This window comes from Sorex araneus, chromosome 2 (assembly GCF_027595985.1).
Source record: "Sorex araneus isolate mSorAra2 chromosome 2, mSorAra2.pri, whole genome shotgun sequence".
In the NCBI taxonomy this organism is placed as follows: Eukaryota; Metazoa; Chordata; class Mammalia; order Eulipotyphla; family Soricidae; genus Sorex; species Sorex araneus.
In genome coordinates, this window is record NC_073303.1 from 195,369,152 (window position 1) to 195,391,562 (window position 22,411).

General features: G+C 53.4%; 1 protein-coding gene across 14 annotated transcripts in view; it reads right to left on the reverse strand.

The window, feature by feature from the left end:
- TIAM1 (TIAM Rac1 associated GEF 1) overlaps positions 1–22,411 on the reverse strand; it is a 442,353-nt gene that overhangs the window by 155,079 nt on the left and 264,863 nt on the right. For 12 of the 14 annotated variants that reach the window (XM_055127804.1, XM_055127797.1, XM_055127802.1 and 9 more), the window contains 2 exons: positions 17,660–17,830; positions 4,753–5,780 (listed from right to left, as the gene is read on the reverse strand). In XM_055127804.1, coding sequence (XP_054983779.1) covers positions 4,753–5,769 — 1,017 coding nt within the window. In that variant the 5' untranslated portion in view covers positions 5,770–5,780; positions 17,660–17,830. Of the gene's footprint in view, positions 1–4,259; positions 4,449–4,752; positions 5,781–17,659; positions 17,831–22,411 lie in introns of those variants that run through there. The other 2 variants (XM_055127808.1, XM_055127809.1) reach the window with 2 other exon arrangements.

Sequence of the window (22,411 nt, forward strand, 5' to 3'; positions counted from 1 at the left end):
TCCCGCCCCCCCCACCCCCCCAAGGTGTCAGAAACTGGACACACACGTCAACACCAGCACCCCCCACGACGGGGGTGCTCAGAGATGGAGAACCCTGAGCCACTTGGGTGGATACGTGACCTTCTCACCGACTTGACAAACGCCTCTCGGCCAGGCACTTTTGAGCAACACAGACGTCATCCAGGCCCCGTGCCAGGGTTGCTTTACCTCCCCTCCGCTAGCCCCTGAGCCTCTCGGGGAGGTGAGACAGTGAGTTCTGGAAGACCACGTCAACCTCTTCCAGCCGGATCGTCAGTAGTCGCTGCCCCTCGAGCCGGGCCAGATTAGTTTCCGCTCCTTGGGATGGGGTCAAGCCTTGTGCTGGGCTCCCTACTCCTTCCCTTCGCCTCTCTCAAGAGGCCGACTTAGGTTCCATCCCTGGCACCCCCAGGTGGTCCCCAGAGCCTGCCAGGAGTGACCCCTGAGTTCAGAGCCAGGAGTAAGCAAGCCCTGAGCACCGCCAGTAGAACACCCGAACAAGACGAACCAAAGAGGCACCGAGATCTACCAAAGCTCCTTCCCGGCAGGGAGCGGGGTTCAAAGTCACGGCTCAGCTCTACGGAATTTTAACAACTGCTACCAGAGAGGACACCAGGTTCCCCCTCCTGGGGCCCTGCCCCTGGTGCCTACCAACATCAACGTTCAAACCAAACAGCCAATGGGGTATCCTCTATCAAATGTAAGAGACAATCTTCTCCCTCCCTCCCTCCTTCCTTCCCTCCCTCCCTCTCTCCTCCTTCTCTCCCTCCCTCCCTTCCTCCTTTTTTCTCCTTCCCTCTTTCTCTCCCTCTCTCTCCCTTCCCTCCCTCCCTCCCTCCCTCCCTTCCTCTCTCCTTCCCTCCCTCCCTTTTTCTCCCTCCCTCTTTCTGTCTCTCTCTCCCCTCCCTCCCTCCCTCCCTCCCTCCCTCTTTCCATCCTTCCCCCCACCCTCTCTCTTCAAAGCCAACACCAGGACACGCAGCCCTCAGGGAGGACCACCAGAGCGAATCCCACAGCACGCTGGGATGCGGGTGCTGAGCTAACAGATGCTCGGGTATCCTGAATTCTAAGCATCTCTGCAATGCCACCATCATGGACCTAAGCAACGCTTAAAAATCTGAATTTAAAAAACTCTAGTGCCCGTAAGTTTCAGAAACTCAACCAGTGACTGAACAAATACTGAGAATGGCCAAACCCTCTTGCTTGGATCGCACTCGAGCAAAGTGAGCTGTCTGAGTTATTTCAGCTAAAACTCAGTCTTCTGTTGTCTGCTTTGGGGCCCCACTTGGGTGGGTGCCCCAGGGCTTACTCCTGGCTCTGCACTCAGAAATCACTCCTGGAGGACTTGGGGGATCGTATGAGATGCCAGGGATCAAGCTTCGAACCCGGGTCAGCCATGTGCAAGGCGCCCTAACCATTGTACTATCACTCCAGCCCCTTATAAACCTATCCCCTTCCAGGCTCAGGGGTCACACCCTGGGGCCTGTCAGAAACTCTTCCCTCCAAGGGCGTGTACTTGATGGCATAGACACGAGTGTCTACGATCCGGGTTTAGCGAATTCATCCCTCTGGGTCAAAAACTTTCACCAACCAAAGGAGCGGGAGGAAAAAAAAAAAGAGAGAGAGAATTCTTTTCAAGGAAGGCTCCACACTTACTGCCTTTTAAAATACACTGGTTGGCACATTGTGGGTTCTCAGGAAATGGCATTGGACAAACACAGCCGACTCAGTCTGGGGCGTGTGGGCGCAGGGATAGTGCCGCTCGAAACTCTGGGATTTGCTTCAAAAGAAGGCGTCTCCACTACAAATGCTCACTCGAGTCAGAGTGAGAGTACAGCTGGCCTCGCATGCGGCAGGCCCACTTCGATCCCTGGCATCCCCTACGGTGTCTGTGGTTAGGGTTAGGGTTAGATTATTCACGGCCAAGAATAATTCCTGAGCACAGAGCCAGGAGTAATCCTGAACATCATCACCAGGTGTGACAGAAAAAAAAAAAGTTCATTCGACATACCAAGGGGACATGAAAACCAGACTTCCCTTCATGGTAGAGCCCACCTCGGGCTCCTGTGGCCGGCGAGTCCATTTGGTGGACACACAGCCAGAGACTGAAGTCACACAGCATCTGCAGGGATGGCCCACACCCTGGGGAGGCAGTTCAAAGGTCAGGACAGAGGAGCCCAGAAACCACCGCACTCTGCACGCCACTCAGCTGCGGGGGCAGCGCCTTGGAGAGATGCTCCTTTAGGAAGACCCCTCTCCTACAGATGGACCAGGCTGGCAGCCAGGAGTAACCCCTGAGCATCGTTGGCTGTAACGCCCCCCCCAAAAAAAAAGCCAAAAAAAAAAAAGGTATAGATCCTGACAGTCCTATACTCTAGGACTACACAATACTATAGATACTGTCAGATAAACAGTGTAGGACTCTACTATAGTACTAAAAAAACAAACTGTAAGGAAAATACCAAATTGCTACTCTAAGATAGATACTGTAGAACTATGCTGTAAGATACTACGCCAGATAAATACTGTTAGACAGTACTATAAGGTACTACAGAGACTACAGATGCATACTATAGAATTATACTATACTGTAAGATACTACAAGAACTATACTTGATAGATACTGTCAGCATAAATACTAGAAGGTCCTAGTGATCTGGGCCCCTAAAACTTCCCCCTTCTACAGAGAGCGCGTGGGATGGTTGGTGCCAGGGGTTGGGGGAAGCGGGCGCGAGAGCGAGTGTTTAATGGGGCCAGTGTTGGGCTCTCAAGATGAAACTGGGGGGTCTGGAGCGATAGCACAGCAATTGCCTTGCACACAGCTGACTTGGGTTGATTCCCGGCATCCCACAGGGTCCCCTGAGCACCACCAGGAGTAATTCCTGAGTGCAGAGCCAGGAGTAACCCCTGTGCATCGCCGGGTGTGACCCAAAAAGCAAAAACAAAACAAACAAACAAACAAAAAACCCAACGAAATGGGGTGCACGAGCAGACCGTGGGGAGCCTTATACCCCCACATAACTTCAATTACCCAACTCCGCTTGCACTCATAGCACGATTAAGACGGTAAACTCTCTGTGGTGGGCAACAGCCACAAGGAAAACCCTCCTATCAAGGCAGGGAACAGGGCAAAGGCACTTTTTCCTGTAGAAGCTTCAGGGCGGAGGGTGGGGGGGGGGGGAAGCACCGTCCAATGGTTCCGATGCAGAAACGTAGAGCGACTTAAAAGCCAAACCAGAAAATGAATCCCCATATGACTTCTATGATATCTAATTTAAAATTCCAAAAATAAAATTAGAAACCTAAGATTTTTGAAGGAGGAAAAAAAAATCTTTAAATGTATTTATCTTTTAAAAATCTGTTCTCCAGCAAGCACACAGAGAGTGCAATGCCATTTCTTTTAGCACTACCCCCCACCCCCCCACCTCCCCGATAAACCGCAGGTTCTTCTCCATCTGCCTGTTATATTTAGACCCCAGCCCCCTGGCTTTGCCAGAAAACTGGATCTGGAAATGCCCACTTGACTTGCAGGGGTGGGCATGGACCTTCCTGGCCAGGTAGGGGGACACCTGTTGCTCTCCAGCTGGTCACACACACGGGTGGGGGTGGGGGGCGGGAGGGCTCAACCCAGTGGTGGATGGGACACACCTTTCAGCTCTCGACTCCCAAGCCCCCTCCTGCAAGCCCCCTCTCCCTCCTCACAAGCTGGGTCCTTCGGGGCTGGGGCGGGGGGTGGGGGCAGGGAGGGGGCTGCAGGAAAGAACCAGCTCGAGGGTCAGCAAGGGACCCAGGCGGGGTGGCCGTCCCTCGGCTCATCCTCCTCCCCAGTTACAGTCACGGGTCTGTCAGCCCATCTCTGAGAATAAAATGCTGCCCCAGGCCCTCTGTCTCCTGTGCCCAGACCCCCACCTCCACCCCCGAAGCAGGCAAAACCGGGCGCCCTTTAGCTCCCTCTTCTGAGGGGCCCCTAGTCAGGACTGGCCGGAGGTCGGAGCCCCGCTTGGACATGGAGTGGGGACATTGGAAGCCACGCCCGTGCCGCTCCTTCCTTGCCCTCTGCCCTCCAGGGACGGGGCTGGCCAGCATACCCCCACCCCGCCCCTGGGGAGCAGGACATCTGTGGGGGGGCTCCTCGTCACCCAGGAAGCCTGCCAGCCTTGGGGGTCAGGGGAGCAGGCTGACAAGTGCCCCCTGCATCCCCCGAAATGCCTCCTGGGGCGCCAGGACACCTTCCGACTAACCTCTTCCCACCGGCGGCGGGGGCGACGCCGAAGCAAAGCTCCCAGAGTCCACAACCCACCGTGCCCATCTGTCCGCCGCGAAGGAGCACCAGCCGGCGGGAAGCGGAGAGTCGCGAGGCCGGGAGAGCCGGCTGGCAGGAGGAGCGTCGTTGGAGAGGCGGTTTCTCCCGCACTGAACTTATCAGCTGGGTGCCCGCTGCTATCACATCACACCCCCAGAGGCAACACGCCTCCCTCCCGGAATCCCCACCCCTTATCTGCAGAGCTGTCACCAGAGGGGGAATGCAGGGGGGCAGAGAGAGAGAGAGAGAGAGAGAGAGAGAGAGAGAGAGAGAGGAGGGCAGCTGCAGCCACCGGGGTGGTACCCAGAGGAAACCAGAAGTCCGCGGGGAGAGACGGGAGCTTCAGCCTGGGGACATCAATCACGCCACCCGGACCCTGGCATGCTGCCAGAGTGGTCCCCACAGCCCCGCAGGGCCCTGGTCACTCTTACCTGCGTGGTCTTGGCTCTCCTGCCCTGCATGCTGCTGCTGTGGCTGATCTGCGGGTTGCTGGCCCCCTCGGAGAGGCAGTGAGATTTCCGGCAGGGCAGCGTGTTGTAATTGCTGTAGGGGAGCCCCTCGTCGGGGGCGGCGGCTGGCATCTTGTGGCTCGCCAGATCAGGAATATCCGACACCAGGTTCCGGCCATAGCCCGCAAATTTGCCGCCGGGACCCCCGTTGGCTGAGCCCGCTGCTGCCGCCGCCGCCGCAGCCGTCTTCTGCGGGGGGTACAGGTTGCCCAGGGAGTTGGCGCGCTGGCAGGGGCCCCGCGGGCGCGGGCTGGCCTGGGTGCCCATGCCCCCCGGCTCCTCGCCGTCCTTCTCCTCGGCCGAGCCCAGGATCTCCTCGTTGCTGGTGAAGTGCTCCTGGCTCAGATCGGAGAGGGAGCACTCCAGGCTGTCCTCCCGCCAGATGTCCGCGGACTTGGAGCGCTTCTTCTTGAAGCTGGCCGTCTCCAGGAAGGCGGCGGGCCCGCCGGAGGAGGAGGAGGTGGCATAGGACCGGGGCTGCCTGCCTCCGGCTGCCAGGCAGCGCCCACCCCCGCCGCCGCCGCCGTTGCCGTACAGCCCCCGGCTCTGCGCGGGCTCGGGCATGCTCTGCACAGACGCGGCCGTGAGCACCAGGCTGCCGTCCACGCGGGGGGCGATGGAGGAGTCCGTGTAGGACACGGGCCTCAGGCCCAGCCCCACCCGGTCCACCCAGATGGGGCCCTCGAAGTCCTCCAGGGGCCCCTCCGGGGAGAAGGGCTCCAGGCCATTCTCGGCCAGCGACTGGGGGATGCTGGGCGTGCTGCTGGAGCGCGTGCTGACCTCAGCGTGCCGGTGGATGGCCTTCCCCGAGCTCGCGTGCCGGCTGCGCCGCGCCTTGTGCGACAGCCGCAGGGAGCGGGAGGTGTGCTTGCGCCCCAGGCTGGCGTGCTTCTCGCCGTAAAACTCGTGCTCTACATGCTGGCTTTCGGCGTTTCCCATGGTGTGAGGGTCTGCAGCGAAGGGGAGGGGGGCGGGGGGGAGGGGGAGAAGAAAGGGAGAGTTGAGTGCACGAGAGGCAGGGCTTTGAGCAGACAGGGCTCAGGGTGGGGCAGGGGGCATAGATGAACAACCGGGCACCACCAGGGCGCGCTTCTCAGAGAGGGGGCGGGGGGGGGGATGAGCACTGTCAGCATCCATCACCTCGGGAGAGGTCTGCAGGGATCAGCCTAACCACAGAATCAGACCTGAGGGCAGGGGCCTGCAAACACACCAGAGGGGGCAGCCCTCGCCTCATCATCCTCCCACCGTTTTTGGTTTATTTTTCTTTTTGGGTCACAACCAGTGGCAAGCTACCCGTGCGTATTGGATATGCCAAAGACAGTAACAATAAATCTCTCAATGAGAGACGTTACTGGTGCCCGCTGGAACAAATCGATGAGCAACAGGATGACCGTGACAGTGACAGTGACCCAGTGATGCACAGGGGTTACTCCTGGCTCATGCACTCAGGAATTACTCCTGGTGGTGCTCAGGGGACCCTACAGGATGCTTAGAATCGAACCTGGGTGGGCCACGTGCAAGGCAAATGCCCTACCCACTGTGCTATCGCTCCAGCCCCCTCCCTCCATTTTTTTTTTTTTTTGGCAGGCTTGGGTTGGTCCTCCCAAGGCTAGAGTGAGGGAGCAGCAGCCAGAGCACTCGCCTGGCATGCAGCGGACCCAGGTTCGATCCCCGAGCCCCGCTGAGAGTGATCCCTGAGCACCGAGGGAGGAGTCAGTCCTGAGAGCCGCCAAGTGTGCCCCCCACCGAAGGAAAACATTGAGAAGCTGGACTCCCAGATGTGCACTTACGCCTCTACACCTGGATTGGAGAAAGAGTACGGGGGTGAGGGCACTTGCCCATGCACAAGGCTCACCTGGGCTCGATTCTCAGCACCGCAAAGGGTACCCCAAGCCCCGCCAGGAAGGATCCCTTAGCACCTCTGGGTGTGGCCCCCAAACCGAGTTGGAGGGGTGTCAAAAAAACTCTAAAAGTGCAAAACCAGTGGTGCCTGCCACATGAATGAACTTCCTATTGGGAATGACCTGTCTCACCACACAAAGCCCAGGTGGGCCAGGGAGGAAGGGAAGGGTCACTTCCCTTCCTCCCTGGCCTTCGCAGCTTCATGCTTGTCCCCACGGACATTTCAAACGCAATCGCGGGCAAACCAAACCAAACCAACGCCCAAAGCACCCCCCCCCCCTTCCCAAGTCCAGAGCCGAGACAGGTCATTAGCTTTCCCAAAGAAGCCAAGTTGAAGAAGACAAAAATAAACAGATCTTAAAAGGTGATTTTGGGGGATACTTTCCATTGCCGAGCATTTTGCAAACCTTGATTTTGATGTTTTGGGAGAGGGGGTGTGAAGTAGGAGGGGGAAGGCGGCGGGGGGGGGGCTGGGCGCCACAAAACAGACACCCTGAAAGGCTGAGCCTCCGCTAGCAGCCGACTAACGGGTTTATTCTGGGAGCCGCTCCAAGCCCCAGAACACGGGTCTGGTACAGTGTGCGCTGGGAACAGAAATTCACATTATGAAACCGCTCTTGTGGTTCGGTCCCTTGGGACAGTGCAGGTTCACGGCGTCCCTCCTGTCCCGAGGGTTCAGCTTCTCGCACTGACCTGAGGGCTGTCGGACACAACGACACACGGACAGATCTTTCCAAGTTCAACAACCGGGACTCGACTTTAGCTCATTCTCCTGAGCTGGCAACACGGCCGCACGTACCACCGTACCGAGTCCTGCTCCACACAATGGAAGCAGCCAGGAAGGAGAGAGGAGGAAGAATCAAGCACCCAGGCACAGTCCTGAGCCTGCAACCACCTCCCTAGATACTCATGCAGGAAATAGCCAGTGAGCAGCTAGAATGTTCTAGAATGTTCTAGAAGCCCATGACAGGACAAAGGCGCCACATTCTTTTTTTTTTTTTTTTTTTGGCTTTTTGGGTCACACTCAGCAATGCTCAGGGCTGACTCCTGGCTCTGCACTCAGAAATCATCCCTGGCGGTGCTTGGGGGACCACATGGGATGCTGGGAATCGAACCCGGGTCAGTCGCGTACAAGGCAAACGCCCTACCTGCTGTACTATCACTCCAGCCTCAAAGGCACCACTCGTAAAACTAACATGTTTGGAGCCAAGAGATTGTACAGTGGGTAGGGCACTTGCCTCACACGTGGCCGACTCAAGTTCAATCCCCAGCACTCCCTGGGGTCCCCTGAGCACCCCTAGGAGTGATTCCTGAGTGTAGAGCCAAGAGGAACCCCTGAGCATTACCAGGTATGACCCCTCACGAAACAAAAAACATGTTAGGCCAAGAAGGCGACAAAGAGTGACAAATGGTGGGTTCTTAAAAATCTGGGCTAATAACCCCTTTACGTGTGTATCTTTTATTCTCCGACCATTGTACCGAGAACACTGCTTAGACAACGACAACCCCATTTTACGGAAACAACAATTTGCAGCATCAAAGAAGGAAAACCTCCACAGACTGTTCCAAGATAAAGTAGCACTGTAGCACTGTCATCCCATTGCTCATCGATTTGCTCGACGGGCACCAGTAACGTCTCCATTGTGAGACTTGTTGTTACTGTTTTTGGCATATATGCTATGGGGAGCTTGCCAGGCGCCTGCCGTGTGGGCGGGATACTCTCGGTAGCTTGCCGAGCTCTCTGAGAGGGACAGAGGAATCAAACTAGGGTCGGCCGCGTGCAAGGCATATGCCCTACCCGGTGTGCTATCGTCTACAATCACACCACCCTGAACGCGCCAAGATAAAGTAGGCAGGGGGAAACCAAAGGCTCAGCTCTGTCAGGGCAGAACACCGACCCCCCCGTCCCCACCCCACCAGGTTACCCATCCCAGGAGGCTCAGAGAGAACTTTCCAGGGAAGTGAGTAGCAGCAGCAAGAATATTTCAAAGCAACTGGTTCATATGCCTCTCTGGCTGGTATTTTTATGAGACCAGAAAGAAAGAAAAACAAAAGAGAAGATTGAAAACTCAACGTGGTAGAAGGGAAATGAGATGATCCCATTTTCATGCATGGCCATTTATTTGATTTATGGCTTCCACATCAGAAAAAAATATATATACATATAGTATCAGGGTTGGAGTGATAGCACAGCGAATAAGGCGTTTGCTTTGCATGCGGCCGACCCAGGTTCGATTCCTCCATCCCTCACGGAGAGCCCGGCAAGCTACCAAGAGTATTCCGCCCGCACAGCTGAGCCTGGCAAGCTATCCGTGTCGTATTTGATATGCCAAAAACAGTACTAACAAGTCTCACAATGGAGACGTTACTGGTGCCCACTCGAGCAAATTGATGAACAATTGGACAGTGTTACATTCCATGCGCTAACCTTTGAAAAGGAAAATAAGCACACATTTCATCAATGCTGAAGGACACGAGCAATTGCTTACGGATTTGTCTGGGGGGGTTTGTTGTTGTTCGTACGTTTTATTTTTGTGTGCGTTTGGGGTGGTTTTTCAGGGGCTTTGTGTGTGATTGTGTGTGTGCGTGTGTGGGTGTGTGACTGTGTGTGTGGGTGTGTGACTGTGTGATTGTGTGTGTGATTGTGTGTGTGTGACTGTGTGATTGTGTGTGATTGTGTGTGTGATTGTGTGTGTGCCTGTGTGACTGTGTGAGTGTGTGTGTGTGTGTGTGTATGAGGAATCAAACCCAGATCTCATGCAGAGCAACACTTGTGCTTTGCCCTTAAGGTGCCTCCTGCCCCCGATTTCTTTACAAACACAGCGAGAGCTGGATGTGGAGGCCAGGAAGACTGGAAGGGTGTGGCCGTCCTTTGCGAGCACGAGGTCAGGAGTTCAACCCTTGACTCCAAGACGGGTGTTGGGACAGCATGTGACTGAAAACCAATCATGAACCAACCATAAACAATATTGTAACTGTGTATCTCACTGTGATTTAATTGTAAGTCACTGTCACTGTCCTCCCATTACTCACTGATTTTCTCGAGTGGGCACCAGTAACATCTCCATTGTGAGACTTGTTGTTATTGTTTTCGGCATATCGAATACACCACGGGGAGCTTGCCAGGCTCTGCTGTGCGGGCGAGATACCCTCGGTAGCTTGCCAGGTTCTCCGAGAAAGATGGAGGAATCGAACCCAGGTCGGCCGCATGCAAGGCAAACGCCCTAGCTGACAGCCTATTGATCCAGCCCTGTGATGTAACTAATTAAAAAAAAAAATTTGTTTTAACTCTGACACTGCTTGGTCCCTCGAGCACTGCCAGGGGTGGGCCCAATAGCAGCCTGCTCTGTTGTGCCCGGGCAGCAAGGCAGCTTCAGGCCCATGCACTGGCCCACCAGCCCTGGTTGGCCAAGCACTACAGGGAGTGCACTGCTTAGAAGGCACCCTCTAAAAATAACCTTTAACTACATTTTGGGAAAAAATATATATACTTGGGTATATCTAAGTATCCACGTATTTGCTAATAATGCATCAAAGCTTGGGCGGAGGGGCTCATAGCACCCCTGGAATTTCCTGGTTTGCTTCTAGCATTGGGTGAGGGTGTAGAGAAAGGAGACTTAAAAATAAGAATAAATCGTGGGTTGAAAACTCTGGGCCTTCTCGAAGTCTGGGCGGGCAACTTCCCCCGACTCCCTGAACTTCCGGAAGCCCCTGCAGCCACACCTGTGACCCACTTTCATCGCTATTGCCAGGGAAGTTAAATATTCTGCCCAGTTAAATATCCTGGATTTTCTGGAGTGACATCTCCAAGCTCTAGGATACTAACATCCCAGTAGGAGCATGGCAGGTTGGATGGGAATGAAAGTAGACCTCAATGAACCTTGATCAACCAACCAACCAAACAAACAAAAAATTAACACAGGAGGCTCAACTAGCAACAACAGCTTAGAAAACTCTCAGACAATGACATAATGGCCCCGTGGGGAGATACAACAGATTTTCACAAATTTTCTTTGACTGGAGAATTTTCTGATCACTTGATTCGCCATTTAGTGGTAACACACACAATGTAAGATAAATAATTGTGGGCCTGTTACGGGGGCAGGCTTGAGGGGTGGCTGGGAAAATGGAGATCATGGTGGAGGGAGAGTGACAGGGGTGGTGGGGTTGGGGGTGGAATATGAGTGCCTGATGTTCAAAGCATCACGAACATCTTTGTAAACCACAGTGTTTAAATAAAATGGGAGAAAAAAAAAAGAATTAGCCCTAAGGGGCGGTAAGGGTGGGAGGTGGACCGCAGGAGAGATTACACAAACCGTGTCAATCCCAACACCATCAAAATTTCCCTGAGCACTGCCAGGTGTGGCCTCAAACTCCCCCACGCACCACCACCACCAAAAAAGGAGTATCCTTGGCCCCGTTTTAGGCCCCCAAATAATCATATCCATTTCATTATAAAAGGGTAGCTCAAGGGGCTGGAGCAATAGCACAGCGGGTAGGGCGTTTGCCTTGCACGCGGCCGACCCGGCTTCGATTCCCAGCATCCCATATGGTCCCCTGAGCACCGCCAGGGGTGATTCCTGAGTGCAGAGCCAAGAGTAACCTCTGTGCATTGCCGGGTGTGACCCAAAAAGAAAAAAAAAAAAAAAAGGTAGCTCAAAAAAATGTTTAAAGGAGGGGGTAAAAACTTGAAGTGGGGGGCTGGAACAATAATACAGCAGGGAGGGCGTTTGCCTTGCATGCGGCTGACCCGGGTTCTATCCCCAGCATCCCATATGGTTTTACGAGCACCGCCAGGAGTAATTCCTGAGTGCAGAGCCAGGAGGAACCCCTGTGCATCGCCAGGTGTGACCCAAGAAGCAAAAACAAAAAGCAAACAAACAACAACAAGAAAAACGTGAAGGGAGGAACGGGGAAGAGAGTCCCCTGAAAGTCATTACCAGGGACCCTCCTGTGCCGCTGCTAGAAGTTTGCAAACACAGACTGACAGACAGGTGCTCAAGAAGCCATTTCTGGTTTGCCTAGTTCCTGCCAGCAGAAAAATGAATCCCAGGGAAAGCCCCCGAGAGGAAAGAAACAGCCCAGCCTCGGCCTTGTGCATCCTCACGATGGGGCCGAGAGTATTTGGAGGAGACTCTTTCCGGCCAGCTCAGCTGGGAGGGGGTCCCTCTCTAACTCTTGAAGGGGGAAGCTCAGAGATGAATGCCCAGGCTCCTGGAACCCCAGCCGGAGAACTGCTGGGGGTGTGTGTTGGGGGCGGGGGGAGTGGAAGGGGGTAAGGGTGCTTGTCTTGGCTGAGTTAGCGGAAAGTGGGAAGCCACTGGAGGGAAAAGAAGGTTGGTTCCAGGGACTACAGAAGCACCACTCAATTTGAAAAAAGGCGTTTTCAGAGCGCTGATGGCCTATGGGGAGGTAGGGGAGGGGGGCTGGGGCAGGGAGACGGGGCAGAAATCTGAAATAATGAGAGGAGGGAAAATTCAAACTGCCCATTTTCCCCACAACAGTCCCTTCCACACATGGCAGCTGCTCTCCCAGAGATGACCTCAGGATGGCAGTGCCTGAAGCACTAAGTCACCCCCAGACCACCTGGCAACTGACAGATATTCCCGCATCCTGACAACTGACTTCTTTCCAACGTCACTCTTTGTTATTTACACACACACACACACACACACACACACACACACTCACACACTCACTCACACACACTCACACACACACTCACTCACACACACACTCACTCACACACACACACACACACACTCATTCACACACACACTCACTCACACACACACACACACAAACATGCAGCTAACACACTGCCTTTCAATTGCCTTATGTGTTACAGAAACAAGTTTGGGTCAGACAGGGACTTCTGCTTCTTTCTTTATTCATTTGTGGTCGTCTTGACAGAAGCCGGAAGTGCCCAGTCCTGACAACAATACCCGTAGTTCAGTAACAAAAAGCAAAGGTAGGTGAGCGAACGGTGGGTATTTCGGCAACAGCAATAAGAAGGACCGACCGAAAGAGACCAGCAGGCATCGGAATGAAAAACACAGGGGCTGGGGCGGAGCCTCAGAGGGCCGGAGTGCAGGTCTGGCAGGAACAAGGTGCTGAGTTCGGCCCCCCCCGACATAAACCCCGGAAGCATCGCCAGGCTGAAGCTTCAAATAGGTCAAATTGCACAGCTGGGCAGAGGAACAGAGGACCGGCTCCCAAGCATCGCTGGGGACTGCCCCTGCTACCTCCAAAAAGGAAAATAAGAGCATGAAAACAAGGCCATCCCATCTCAAGCCAAAACTTGTTGCCAATTTTTTTTTTCTTTTAGGTTTGGGGGCCACACCCAGCTGCACACATGATCACTCCTGTCTCTGAGCTCCGGGATCACTCCTGGTGGAGCTCAGCGGGCACTAAGGGGTGCCAGGGATCAAATCCATGTCGGCAGTGTGCAAGACAAGTGCCTCACCCACTGACCTATCTCTCCAGCCCCTCATTCTTAGTTTTAACCCCACAGAGCTCTCGGCCTCTGACTGAACCTGGAAAGCATGGTAATGAATCCAGTGAACCTGTACTTTTTGAGGGTGAATGGCGGGTTGGGATAATAAACCAGAGGTAGGAGAATGTTTTAGGCACAAGAACCAACTCCCGGTTTTCGCCACCAACTGGCTTCTCCAACTTCCTTCTCAAGAGGCTAAGTTCTGGCAGAACTGCCCACTGCCCCAGGGCCTTTGCTTATGCTCTTCCTCTGCCTGCAGCCTTCTTTCAGGCACACACCTAAATGCACTTAGTCTGACTCAAGGACCAGACCTCAGGGGTGGCCTGCCCTGGTCTCCAACCTAAAGGGCAACACAACTCACTTCGATTTCCCTACCCAACCCCTTTGCAAACTGACCACAGCTGGAACCAAGGAAAGAATTCAGACCTTACAGAATCCATCCAGCAGTGCTGGAAGATACTCCCAGTACAGTGCTCTGGGGAGTGTGTGGTGCCAGGGGTTGAACCTGGAGCTCTAACATGCAGTGTTCCCACTCCAGTCCTTTGAGCTGCCTCCCCGGGCCACTGACTTCTCTCATTCCTCTTACCCAACACTCTTCCTTTCTTCCTTTGCTCAGGGGGCGCTGCAACGCTCAGGGGTCATTCCTGCTCTCCGGAATCACTCCTGGCAGTGCTCAGGGGACTATATGGAGTGCCGGGGATCAAACCTAAGGCAGCCGCATTGGGCAAATGCCTTGCCCACTGCATTATCACTCCGGCTTCACAACGGGAGATTTTAGAGCAGTGAGAAAAACTATGATCCCAGGGTCAAGGTCAATGGTCTTGGCATCAACAGCAAAAAGCCGAGAGCCAGAAACACTCAACAAGACAAAGGTAAGAAAATGTGACCAGGGAGACTCAGAATCAACTTGTCTCCTCCAGAACCGAGCAAGGCGTCATCGTATTTGTGGGGTTAGGATGTGGAATGACTCGGGTGCGAACCAGAAGTTCAAGTATTCCCTCCCAATAGAGTTGCATTCCCCACCTGCACTCAAGGAAGAACAGAAAAGTGCCCTGCCCCGCGCCCGGCCTCTTAGCCAGCCTGCCAGGGCTTGTACCACCCGGGAACTCATGGCCAAACAAATCTTGAGCAAAACTTGTCATTTTCACTGGGACTAAAAACTAACTTTGGAGAGATGCGTTTCCAAATTCTTGGCTTGAAGTGGACTGAAGTTCTCATTAAGAATATAAAGTCTTGGGGCTGGAGTGATAGCATAGCGGGTAGGGCGTTTGCCTTGCACACGGCCAACCTGGGTTCGATTCCCAGCACCCCATATGGTCCCCCGAGCACCGCCAGGAGTAATTCCTGAGTGCAGAGCCAGGAGTAACCCCTGTGCATCGCCGGGTGTAACCCAAAAAGAAACAACAACAACAAAAAGAAAATAGAGTCTGGGTTGAAGCAATAGTACAGCAGGGAGGGCGTTTGCCTTGCATGCGGCCAACCAGGGTTCGATCCTCAGCATCCTATATGGTCCCCCAAGCACTGCCAGGAGTAGTTTTCTGACCACAACACTGTGGATGGTGATCTGCCAGGCGTGATCTGGCCAGCATTGCCAGGAGTAATCCCTGAGCACAGAGCCTGGAGTAAACCCTGAGTGGCCCCAAAAACAAACAAAAAAACAACTCCAACCAAAAAAGGCTAGTACATGTTTTACTCACAGGACCCCTAAGTTCGGTCCCATTGACCACATGGTTTCCAAGCACTGCCAGGGGTGCCCCCACCCCCGATCCCAACAAAACTAAAAACAGAACTATTATTTCACTGACACACATCTACACAGATGCAAGAACTATGCAAACATTTTAAAAGTGACTCTTGTGATCAGAGGGGCTGGACTGTGAGGTCATCCTGATTTTTAAAATTACACTCATACTTTCTTAACTGGGCTGGAGCAATAGCACAGTGGTAGGGTGTTCGCCTTTCACGCGGCCGACCCGTGTTCTATTCCTCCGCCCCTCTCGGAGAGCCCGGCAAGCTACCAAGAGTATCGTGCCCTCACGGCAGAGCCTGGCAAGCTACACATGGCGTATTCAATATGCCAAAAACAGTAACAATAAGTCTCTCAATGAGAGACGTTACTGGTGCCTGCTGGAACAAATCGATGAGCAACGGGATGACAGTGACTTTTTAACTGTCTAGTCTAAATTTATACTTCATTTGCCTATTATTTTATGGTTTGGGGGCCACACCTGACAATGAGCAGAGACTATCCTGGCTCTGTACTCAGGGAACCCCCCTGACAGTGCTCAGGGGCCCCTAAGGGATGCTGGAGAGCGAAGCTGGGTCAGCCACATGCAAGGCAAGAGCCCTGGCTGCTGTACTCTCTCTCGGGTCCCTGTAATTCCTTTATTTATTTTGTCTTTTGGCGTCACACCCAGAGACACTCAGGGGTTACACCTGGCTTCACACTGAGGAATTACTCCTGGTGGTGCTCGAGGGACCCTATGGGATGCCGAGGATCAAACCCGGGTTGGCTGTGTGCAAGGCAAACGCCCTCCCTGCTGTACTATCGCTCCGGCACCCTGTAATTCATTTTAATGAAAGAAACAATAATAGGTAAAAATGTCTATAAACGGGGCTGGAGCAATAGCACAGCAGGTAGGGCGTCTGCCTTGCACAGTGGCTGACCCGTTCGATTCTCAGCATCCCATAGGGTCCCCAGAGCACCGCCATGAGTGATTCCTGAGTGCAGAGGCAGGATTAATCCCTGAGCATTGCCAGGTACTGACCCAAAAAGAAAGAAAAAAAAAAACAGTCTATAAACCTGGTTTCTTGGATAAATGGCAAAGTTGGGATGTGGGCACGAGGCGGACAGGGCCACAAAACACCACCAAACCCAAGCAGCAGACAGATGTCTGGAGAAAACAGCTTCACACCAAGCAAACAGCCTCATGCAGACAGAACAACTCCCAGTGGCCACTGAGTTGACCTCCGAAGCACACCTCTTCCCCGTCCTACTCCAATCTCCCGCAGGCGGGGGCCATGCCTCACCCATCATCATGCTGGTTAGCTAGACCAAGACAGACTATTCTGCTTGTTTTTGGGGGGCCACACCCGGTGATGCTCGTGTCCTACTCCTGGCTCTGAGCCCGGATCATGTATCCAGTTCTGGGGGTCAAACACTGATTCAGACACGTGCAAGGCAAGCACCTTAACCCTTCTACTCTCTCTCTGGCTCCCCGGGTCAGGTTACAGACAGCCCTTCACCCCTTCGCACTAGCAAGGCTCACTGTCTACACTGCCTTTATATCTGCCACCCAGGGAGACCCAGAGTGGGCCCAGGAGGACCCCGTTTCTGTCCCCATCCAGTCCCAAGTTCACTTCAAAGCCAAGACGCTCTGCCTTCAGCGAGGAACCGGTGCGACCCAAGCACGAGGCCTCGGATGATGTAAGTCAATTATAATTATTAATAATATAATTTTCACTCCCCTTGAGGTATTTAAAAACTCATTAAAATAAACCTAACGATCACCCTTCAATGACTTGAAAACAGACCTCCAAAATTGCCGGCGAAAGGAGGAGATGTATTTGTTTCGAAGTTAAATTTGAAGCGAAAAAATCACAAGACAACAGATTGCAAATTTAAAATTAGATTCTAGTGGGAGGTCTTGGTTTCGAGCCTGTTTTTTTTTCCCCCCTTTTCCCCTCCCCGAAGCTGGGCATGAAGACGGGGAGCCAAAAAGAGCTAAGATTAAACTGAGATGAAGTTCTGAAAGTTTCTGCTAACATCTTTACAAACCCCTGCAAAGGGTTTTTGCCAAGTCACACACGCAAAGAAGAAGACACTCCCCTCTGCACCCCCCCCCACCAGCCCCCTGCCAAAAAGAGAAAAAAAAAAAGAAAAAGAAAAAAGCAGAGACTTAAAACTGGGACTTTTTTTTTTTTTGCCGTTTTGCAATAAATAAAAGATGATCTTGGATTTAGAAAGATTATTATTTGGACTGTATCTGTTTTTGCTTTTTAAAGATTAACCAAACCAGAAAGAAAAGAAGAGATGATTGTTTTGAAGTTCAGATTCTGGAGACGAGATTGGCTTTTTGCAAAATAACCCCAACCCGTGGAAAGACGAGGGGCTCAGGGATAAGTGTAAAATATCCCGAGGGAAGTCCACAGGGACAGAAAAGATTTTTGCAGGTACCAGCCTCCCCTTTCTCTCTCGCTCTCCCTCTCTTTTTAAGTTTTAAGGCTTAATGCCTTTGACTTGTTAGGTGGGTGTAGCCCTAATCCCCAGAGAGATTCCAAATTCTTTTTCCCACAAGAGGAATACAATGTAGCAAATCCATCTGTACCCAGAGGTACCTGCCCTGCGCTCGCAGCTGCACCCCAACGACCTCACCGCAGCTGCACCCCAACGACTTCACCGAGGCCCCAGCAGACAGAGGATGCACCTACCTGCAAAGGCAACAGTGGTCCCCAGCCCAGCTGGTCCTGAGAGCCCTGGGGCATTTAGGTCCCGAGAGTGGAAATGGCAGCGGGTGAAGGGGGCGCTGGACGTCAATCAGCACCTGGGCCTGGAGGCGGACATCGGGATCTCCTCTGACGCGGGAAGAATGCGCCCCAGACCTGGAGAGGACAAGAGGGAATGTAGGGAAGAAAAGGAAAAAGGCAACGGTCAGGAAGGTCTCTTTCACAGTGCCCCCAACTCGCAGGCCTCCCGCTCAAACCCAAGGAGTCAGTTTTTTTTTTTTTTTTTTTTTTTTGCATCACACCCAGCAATGCACAGGGGTTACTCCTGGCTCATGCACTCAGGAATTACCCCTGGTAGTGCTCGGGGGACCCTATGGGATGCTGGGAATTGAACTCAGGTGGGCCGTGTGCAAGGCAAACGTCCTACCCGCCGTGCTATCGCTCCAGCCCCAGGAGGCAACATTTTGTTCCAGGGAGGTGATATATGACACTTGTCTTCAGATCCACAAAGACAAACCGAATGTTGCGTTTGTGGTCACCAGCAGCTTTTGCAAAGTGATAGGAACATTCTAACCCATCTCGGTAGACCAAGAGCTCAGGTCACCAAGAGAGATGACTCCCCCCGTCCAACACCCACCCCCCGATAGACAAAAGAAAAGTCAGCCACAGCGATCCTCCAAATACAGCTGTATTTATAGGCAAAGTTGAAGAAGAAAATAAAATTTTAAAAAATGCAAGAAAACACCCAGAGCCAATGAAATGCATGCTCTATCATGTGCGGGTTTTCCTAAGATGGCAAACATCAACCTCAGAGGAAACTCACAGAAGAAAGTGCAGGGAGGTGGTGGGGGGGTGTCGTTTAGGTAAAAGAGCGCCGTGTTCTAAAACACACAAAGGACACTGACCAGGGCGACCAGCACACAAGCAGGATTCAAAGCCTCCTGGGGCTGTCCGCTGAGATGTGGTGACAGCTACTAGGAAAGGAGAAAGGGGCCACTGGTCCCTTGCCGTGGCTGCCTCTGATCACCCTCCCAGGGCTGTCTACCGCCCACCGCGGCCACTGCTGGTCACAGCAGGGCGTGGAGACTCGGAGCGGGAACACAGGGCCAACCGCTATTTAATGGGTATCCAGAGATATCACGGACATCAATAAATGCACCCATGCAGAGAGAGATGGAGGGGGAGAGTAAGTGAGTGATGGAGAAAGGGACGGAGAAAGAGAGAAGGGGAGGGAGAGAGGGAGAGAGTGGGAAAGAGGAAGAAAGAGAGAGGGAAGGAGGGAGGGAGAGAGAAAGAAAGAGGAGAGGGAGAGGAAGAGGGAGAAAGATGGAGAGGAGAGAGAGGAAGAGATAGGGAGAAAGGAAGAAAGGGAGAGGGAGAGAGAGGGAGAGAAGAAGAGGGGGAGATAGGGAAAGAGGGAGAGGAAGAGGGAGAAAGATGGAGAGGAGAGGAACAGGATAAGAGATAGGGAGAAAGTAAGAGAGGGAGAGAAGACGGGGAGAAAGGGAGAGAGGGAGAGGAAGAGGGAGAAAGATGGAGAGGAGAGAGAGGAAGAGAGGAAGAGATAGGGAGAAAAGAAGAGAGGAAGAGAGGGAGAGGGAGAGAGAGGGAGAGAAGAAGAGGGGGAGAAAGGGAGAGAGGAAGAGAGGAAGAGAAGAGAGGAAGAGAGGGGTGAGAGAGGGAGAGAGAAAGGGAGGGAGGGAGGGAAGGAGGGAGGGGAAGAGGGAGAAAGATGGAGAGAAGGAGAGAGGAAGAGATAGGGAGAGGGAGAGAGTGGGAAAGAAGAGAGGGGGAGAAAGGGAGAGAGAGAGGAAGAGGGAGAAAGAGGAAGAAAAGGAAAGAGGGAAAGAGAGTGAGCAAGAGGGGAAGAGAGGGAGTGAGAGGGAAGGAAAGAGAGAGAGAGAGAGAGAGAGAGAGAGAGAGGGAGGGAGGGAGGGGGAGAGAAAGAGAGAGAGGTGGAGGGGAGAGAACAATCAGCCAAGTGCCCGATCTCCCTGTCTCAGAAAACGAGATCTTGCCGGGAGAACTTGATGGGTCCTGCAGCCCCCCCACCCCACCCCGCCCATGGTGACCCCCTCTTCCTCAGTGCTGCCAGCCCGCGGGCCCCTCGCCCTCTCCCTGGGGCACCCTCCTGCCCGCCTGCCCGCCGCTCAATGCAAAGTTCCCAATTTCCAAAGCAGTTCCTGAATCGCTCAGGAACTGGCAGAAATTAATAGGCGAGGGCCCATTTATATTGAAATGGACTCATTACGGTACCAGCTGCCAATAATTTGCCAGGCTGGGTTCTCGCTGGCACGCGGGGCCGCAGGCGGCTGGCTCTCCACCTGCGCCGGGGGGCTGAGCCTGCAGTTTCCGTAGGCCTGAAAGAAGTCAGTCCGGGGTCCGTGGCCCAGAACCAGAGTTTCCTCTGCCCGCCTCGGAGCTCGGGGCAAACTCTCCCGGGCAGTGAGGGAGCACGATCAGGCACTGCTTAGGAGACAGTAACTCGAAAGGGCGTCTGGTAGAACATTAAAAAAATAATAAATGGGGGCAGGGAGTGGAATCACAGCGGATGGAGTTCATGGGTTATTCCCTGTGAGTTTGTGAGTTTAATGTTCGGGGGTTGCTCCCGGTGGTGCTGGGGTGGGGGGGGTGGGAAGAAAGGACCGTGCTGTGCCCGGGATCAAAACCGGGGCTCCCTCACACCCTCCAGCCTTAGAGCCACGCCCCCAGTCCCAACGTTTTAAATCATTTCCTTTTTCAATTTTTTTTAAATTGAGTTTCTGTGGTTTACAATGTGGTTTATTAATCATGGATTCTCATGCACATAAATCTCTCTTGAAAAAAAAAGTTTTTTTTTTTAATTCTAAGCACGGGGATTTGCAAGACTGCTAATGATCCCGTTTCATGCAGGCACAATGTCCCTAAACCATCCCCTCCAGCAGAGTGACCCCCCCTCGGCCCCTCCCTCCGCCCTGGGGAGCTCATTATCCGGTTCTGTGGCCTTTGGTCATTTGTTATTCCCTTCCTATGTTTCTTTATATGCCACACAGGCGGCAGGTCTACCTGCATCTGTTCCTCATCTTCTGACTAATTAAAAAAATTAATACAGGGCTGGAGTGGTAGCACAGCGGATAGGGCATTAGCCTTGCACGCGGCCGACTGGGGTTCGATTCCCAACATTCCATATGGTTCCCCCGAGCACTGCCAGGAGTAATTCCTGAGTGCAGAGCCAGGAGTGACCCCTGTGCATCGCCGGGTGTGACCCAAAAAGCAAAAGAGGAATAAATAAATAAATAAATAAGTAAATAAGTAAATAAATAAATAAAATGAAAAGGGGGTTCAGAGAAACAGTATAGATGGCTAGAAACCAGAGCACCACAGGACGCGGGCTGCAACACATAAAAATTTTTCCAAGTATTTTTTTTTCCATTTCATAAATTTGACACATTTTCATGACACCCTGTGAATGCCACCATCGTAAGAATCATCACACGACAGGATTAGTACAAAATGACTCTGTCTCCACGCACCTGTTCACTAGCTGTCTCGGGTCTCCGGGCACACCCTCAGCACAACCCTCAGCCCTTACATCCCCAGTCTCCCCCGAAACGGCCCTTCCCCTGGCAAAGGCCATTCCAGTCTGGTGGTGGTGGTGGTGGGGGGGTGTTTTGTTTTGCTTTTTGGTTTTGAGTCACACCCGGTGAAGCTCATGGGTTCCTCCTGGCTCTGCACTCAGGAATTACTCCTGGCTGGTGCTGGAAGACCCTATGGGATGCCAGGGATCGAATCCGGGTCGGCAGCATACAAGGCAAAAGCCCTCGCCGCTGTACGACTGCTCTTTCCCCACTATGTGTCTTATAGGCCGAACTTTTCCTGCAGCCACATCTCGGTGAGCTCAGTCCAGGGCTGCTGTGTGTCCCCGAGCACGACGCCCTCCTAAGCCACCTAGGCTATGTCCAATGACGGGATCGGATTCCTTTTTTTTTTCCTTCCTTTTTGGGTCACACCCAGCAATGCTCAGGGATTAATCCTGGCTCTGCACTCAGGAATTACTCCTGGCAGTGCTGGGGGACCCTATGGGATGCTGGGGATCAAATCCGAGTCAGCCGCGTGTACAGCAAACGCCCTCCCCGCTGTGCTATCGCTCTGGCCCCTGGAATCGGATTCTTTCTCAGATGGAGGAACGAATATTGCACAGCGTGCACAGATATTTGTGGCAGGAGCTGTTCTGAGACGCATGGCCATGGCCTCAGGGTGCAGAGAGCACTAGCTGGGACCACACATGGGGCCAGGTGGCCGCTCCACACCTTTGGCGGGCTGGGACCAAAGATGCATACATATACGGGGTTCCCTGGTCCCCTAAATGCTGGCAGGCAACATGTGACTGTGTGTCTCTGGTACGTTTCCTTTGGGCTTGGTGGCGTGCTGTGGGTATCTGTGGCCCAGCCTGTGGCTGCTGAGAAGCCACATCCGCTCCTGTGACACTTGCATATGCACGCAGGTTGCAAGACGCCAATAAGCTGGCACTGGACCCTCAGGTGGGTCAAGATGTGGAGACAGCTGGGTACCACTGGCGACTCATGCCTCAGTGTGGCTTCATGATGATACACTGTGGTGCTGACATCAACATAGTGCTATGGCCCCCCACAACGAAGGCTCCTGGCCATTCCCCCTAAAACAACCACACACACTTGGTCTCACAGGGAGACGGCGAGGCCCCTGGCCGCGGTACTGGGAGTGTCCACTGCAGTCCCC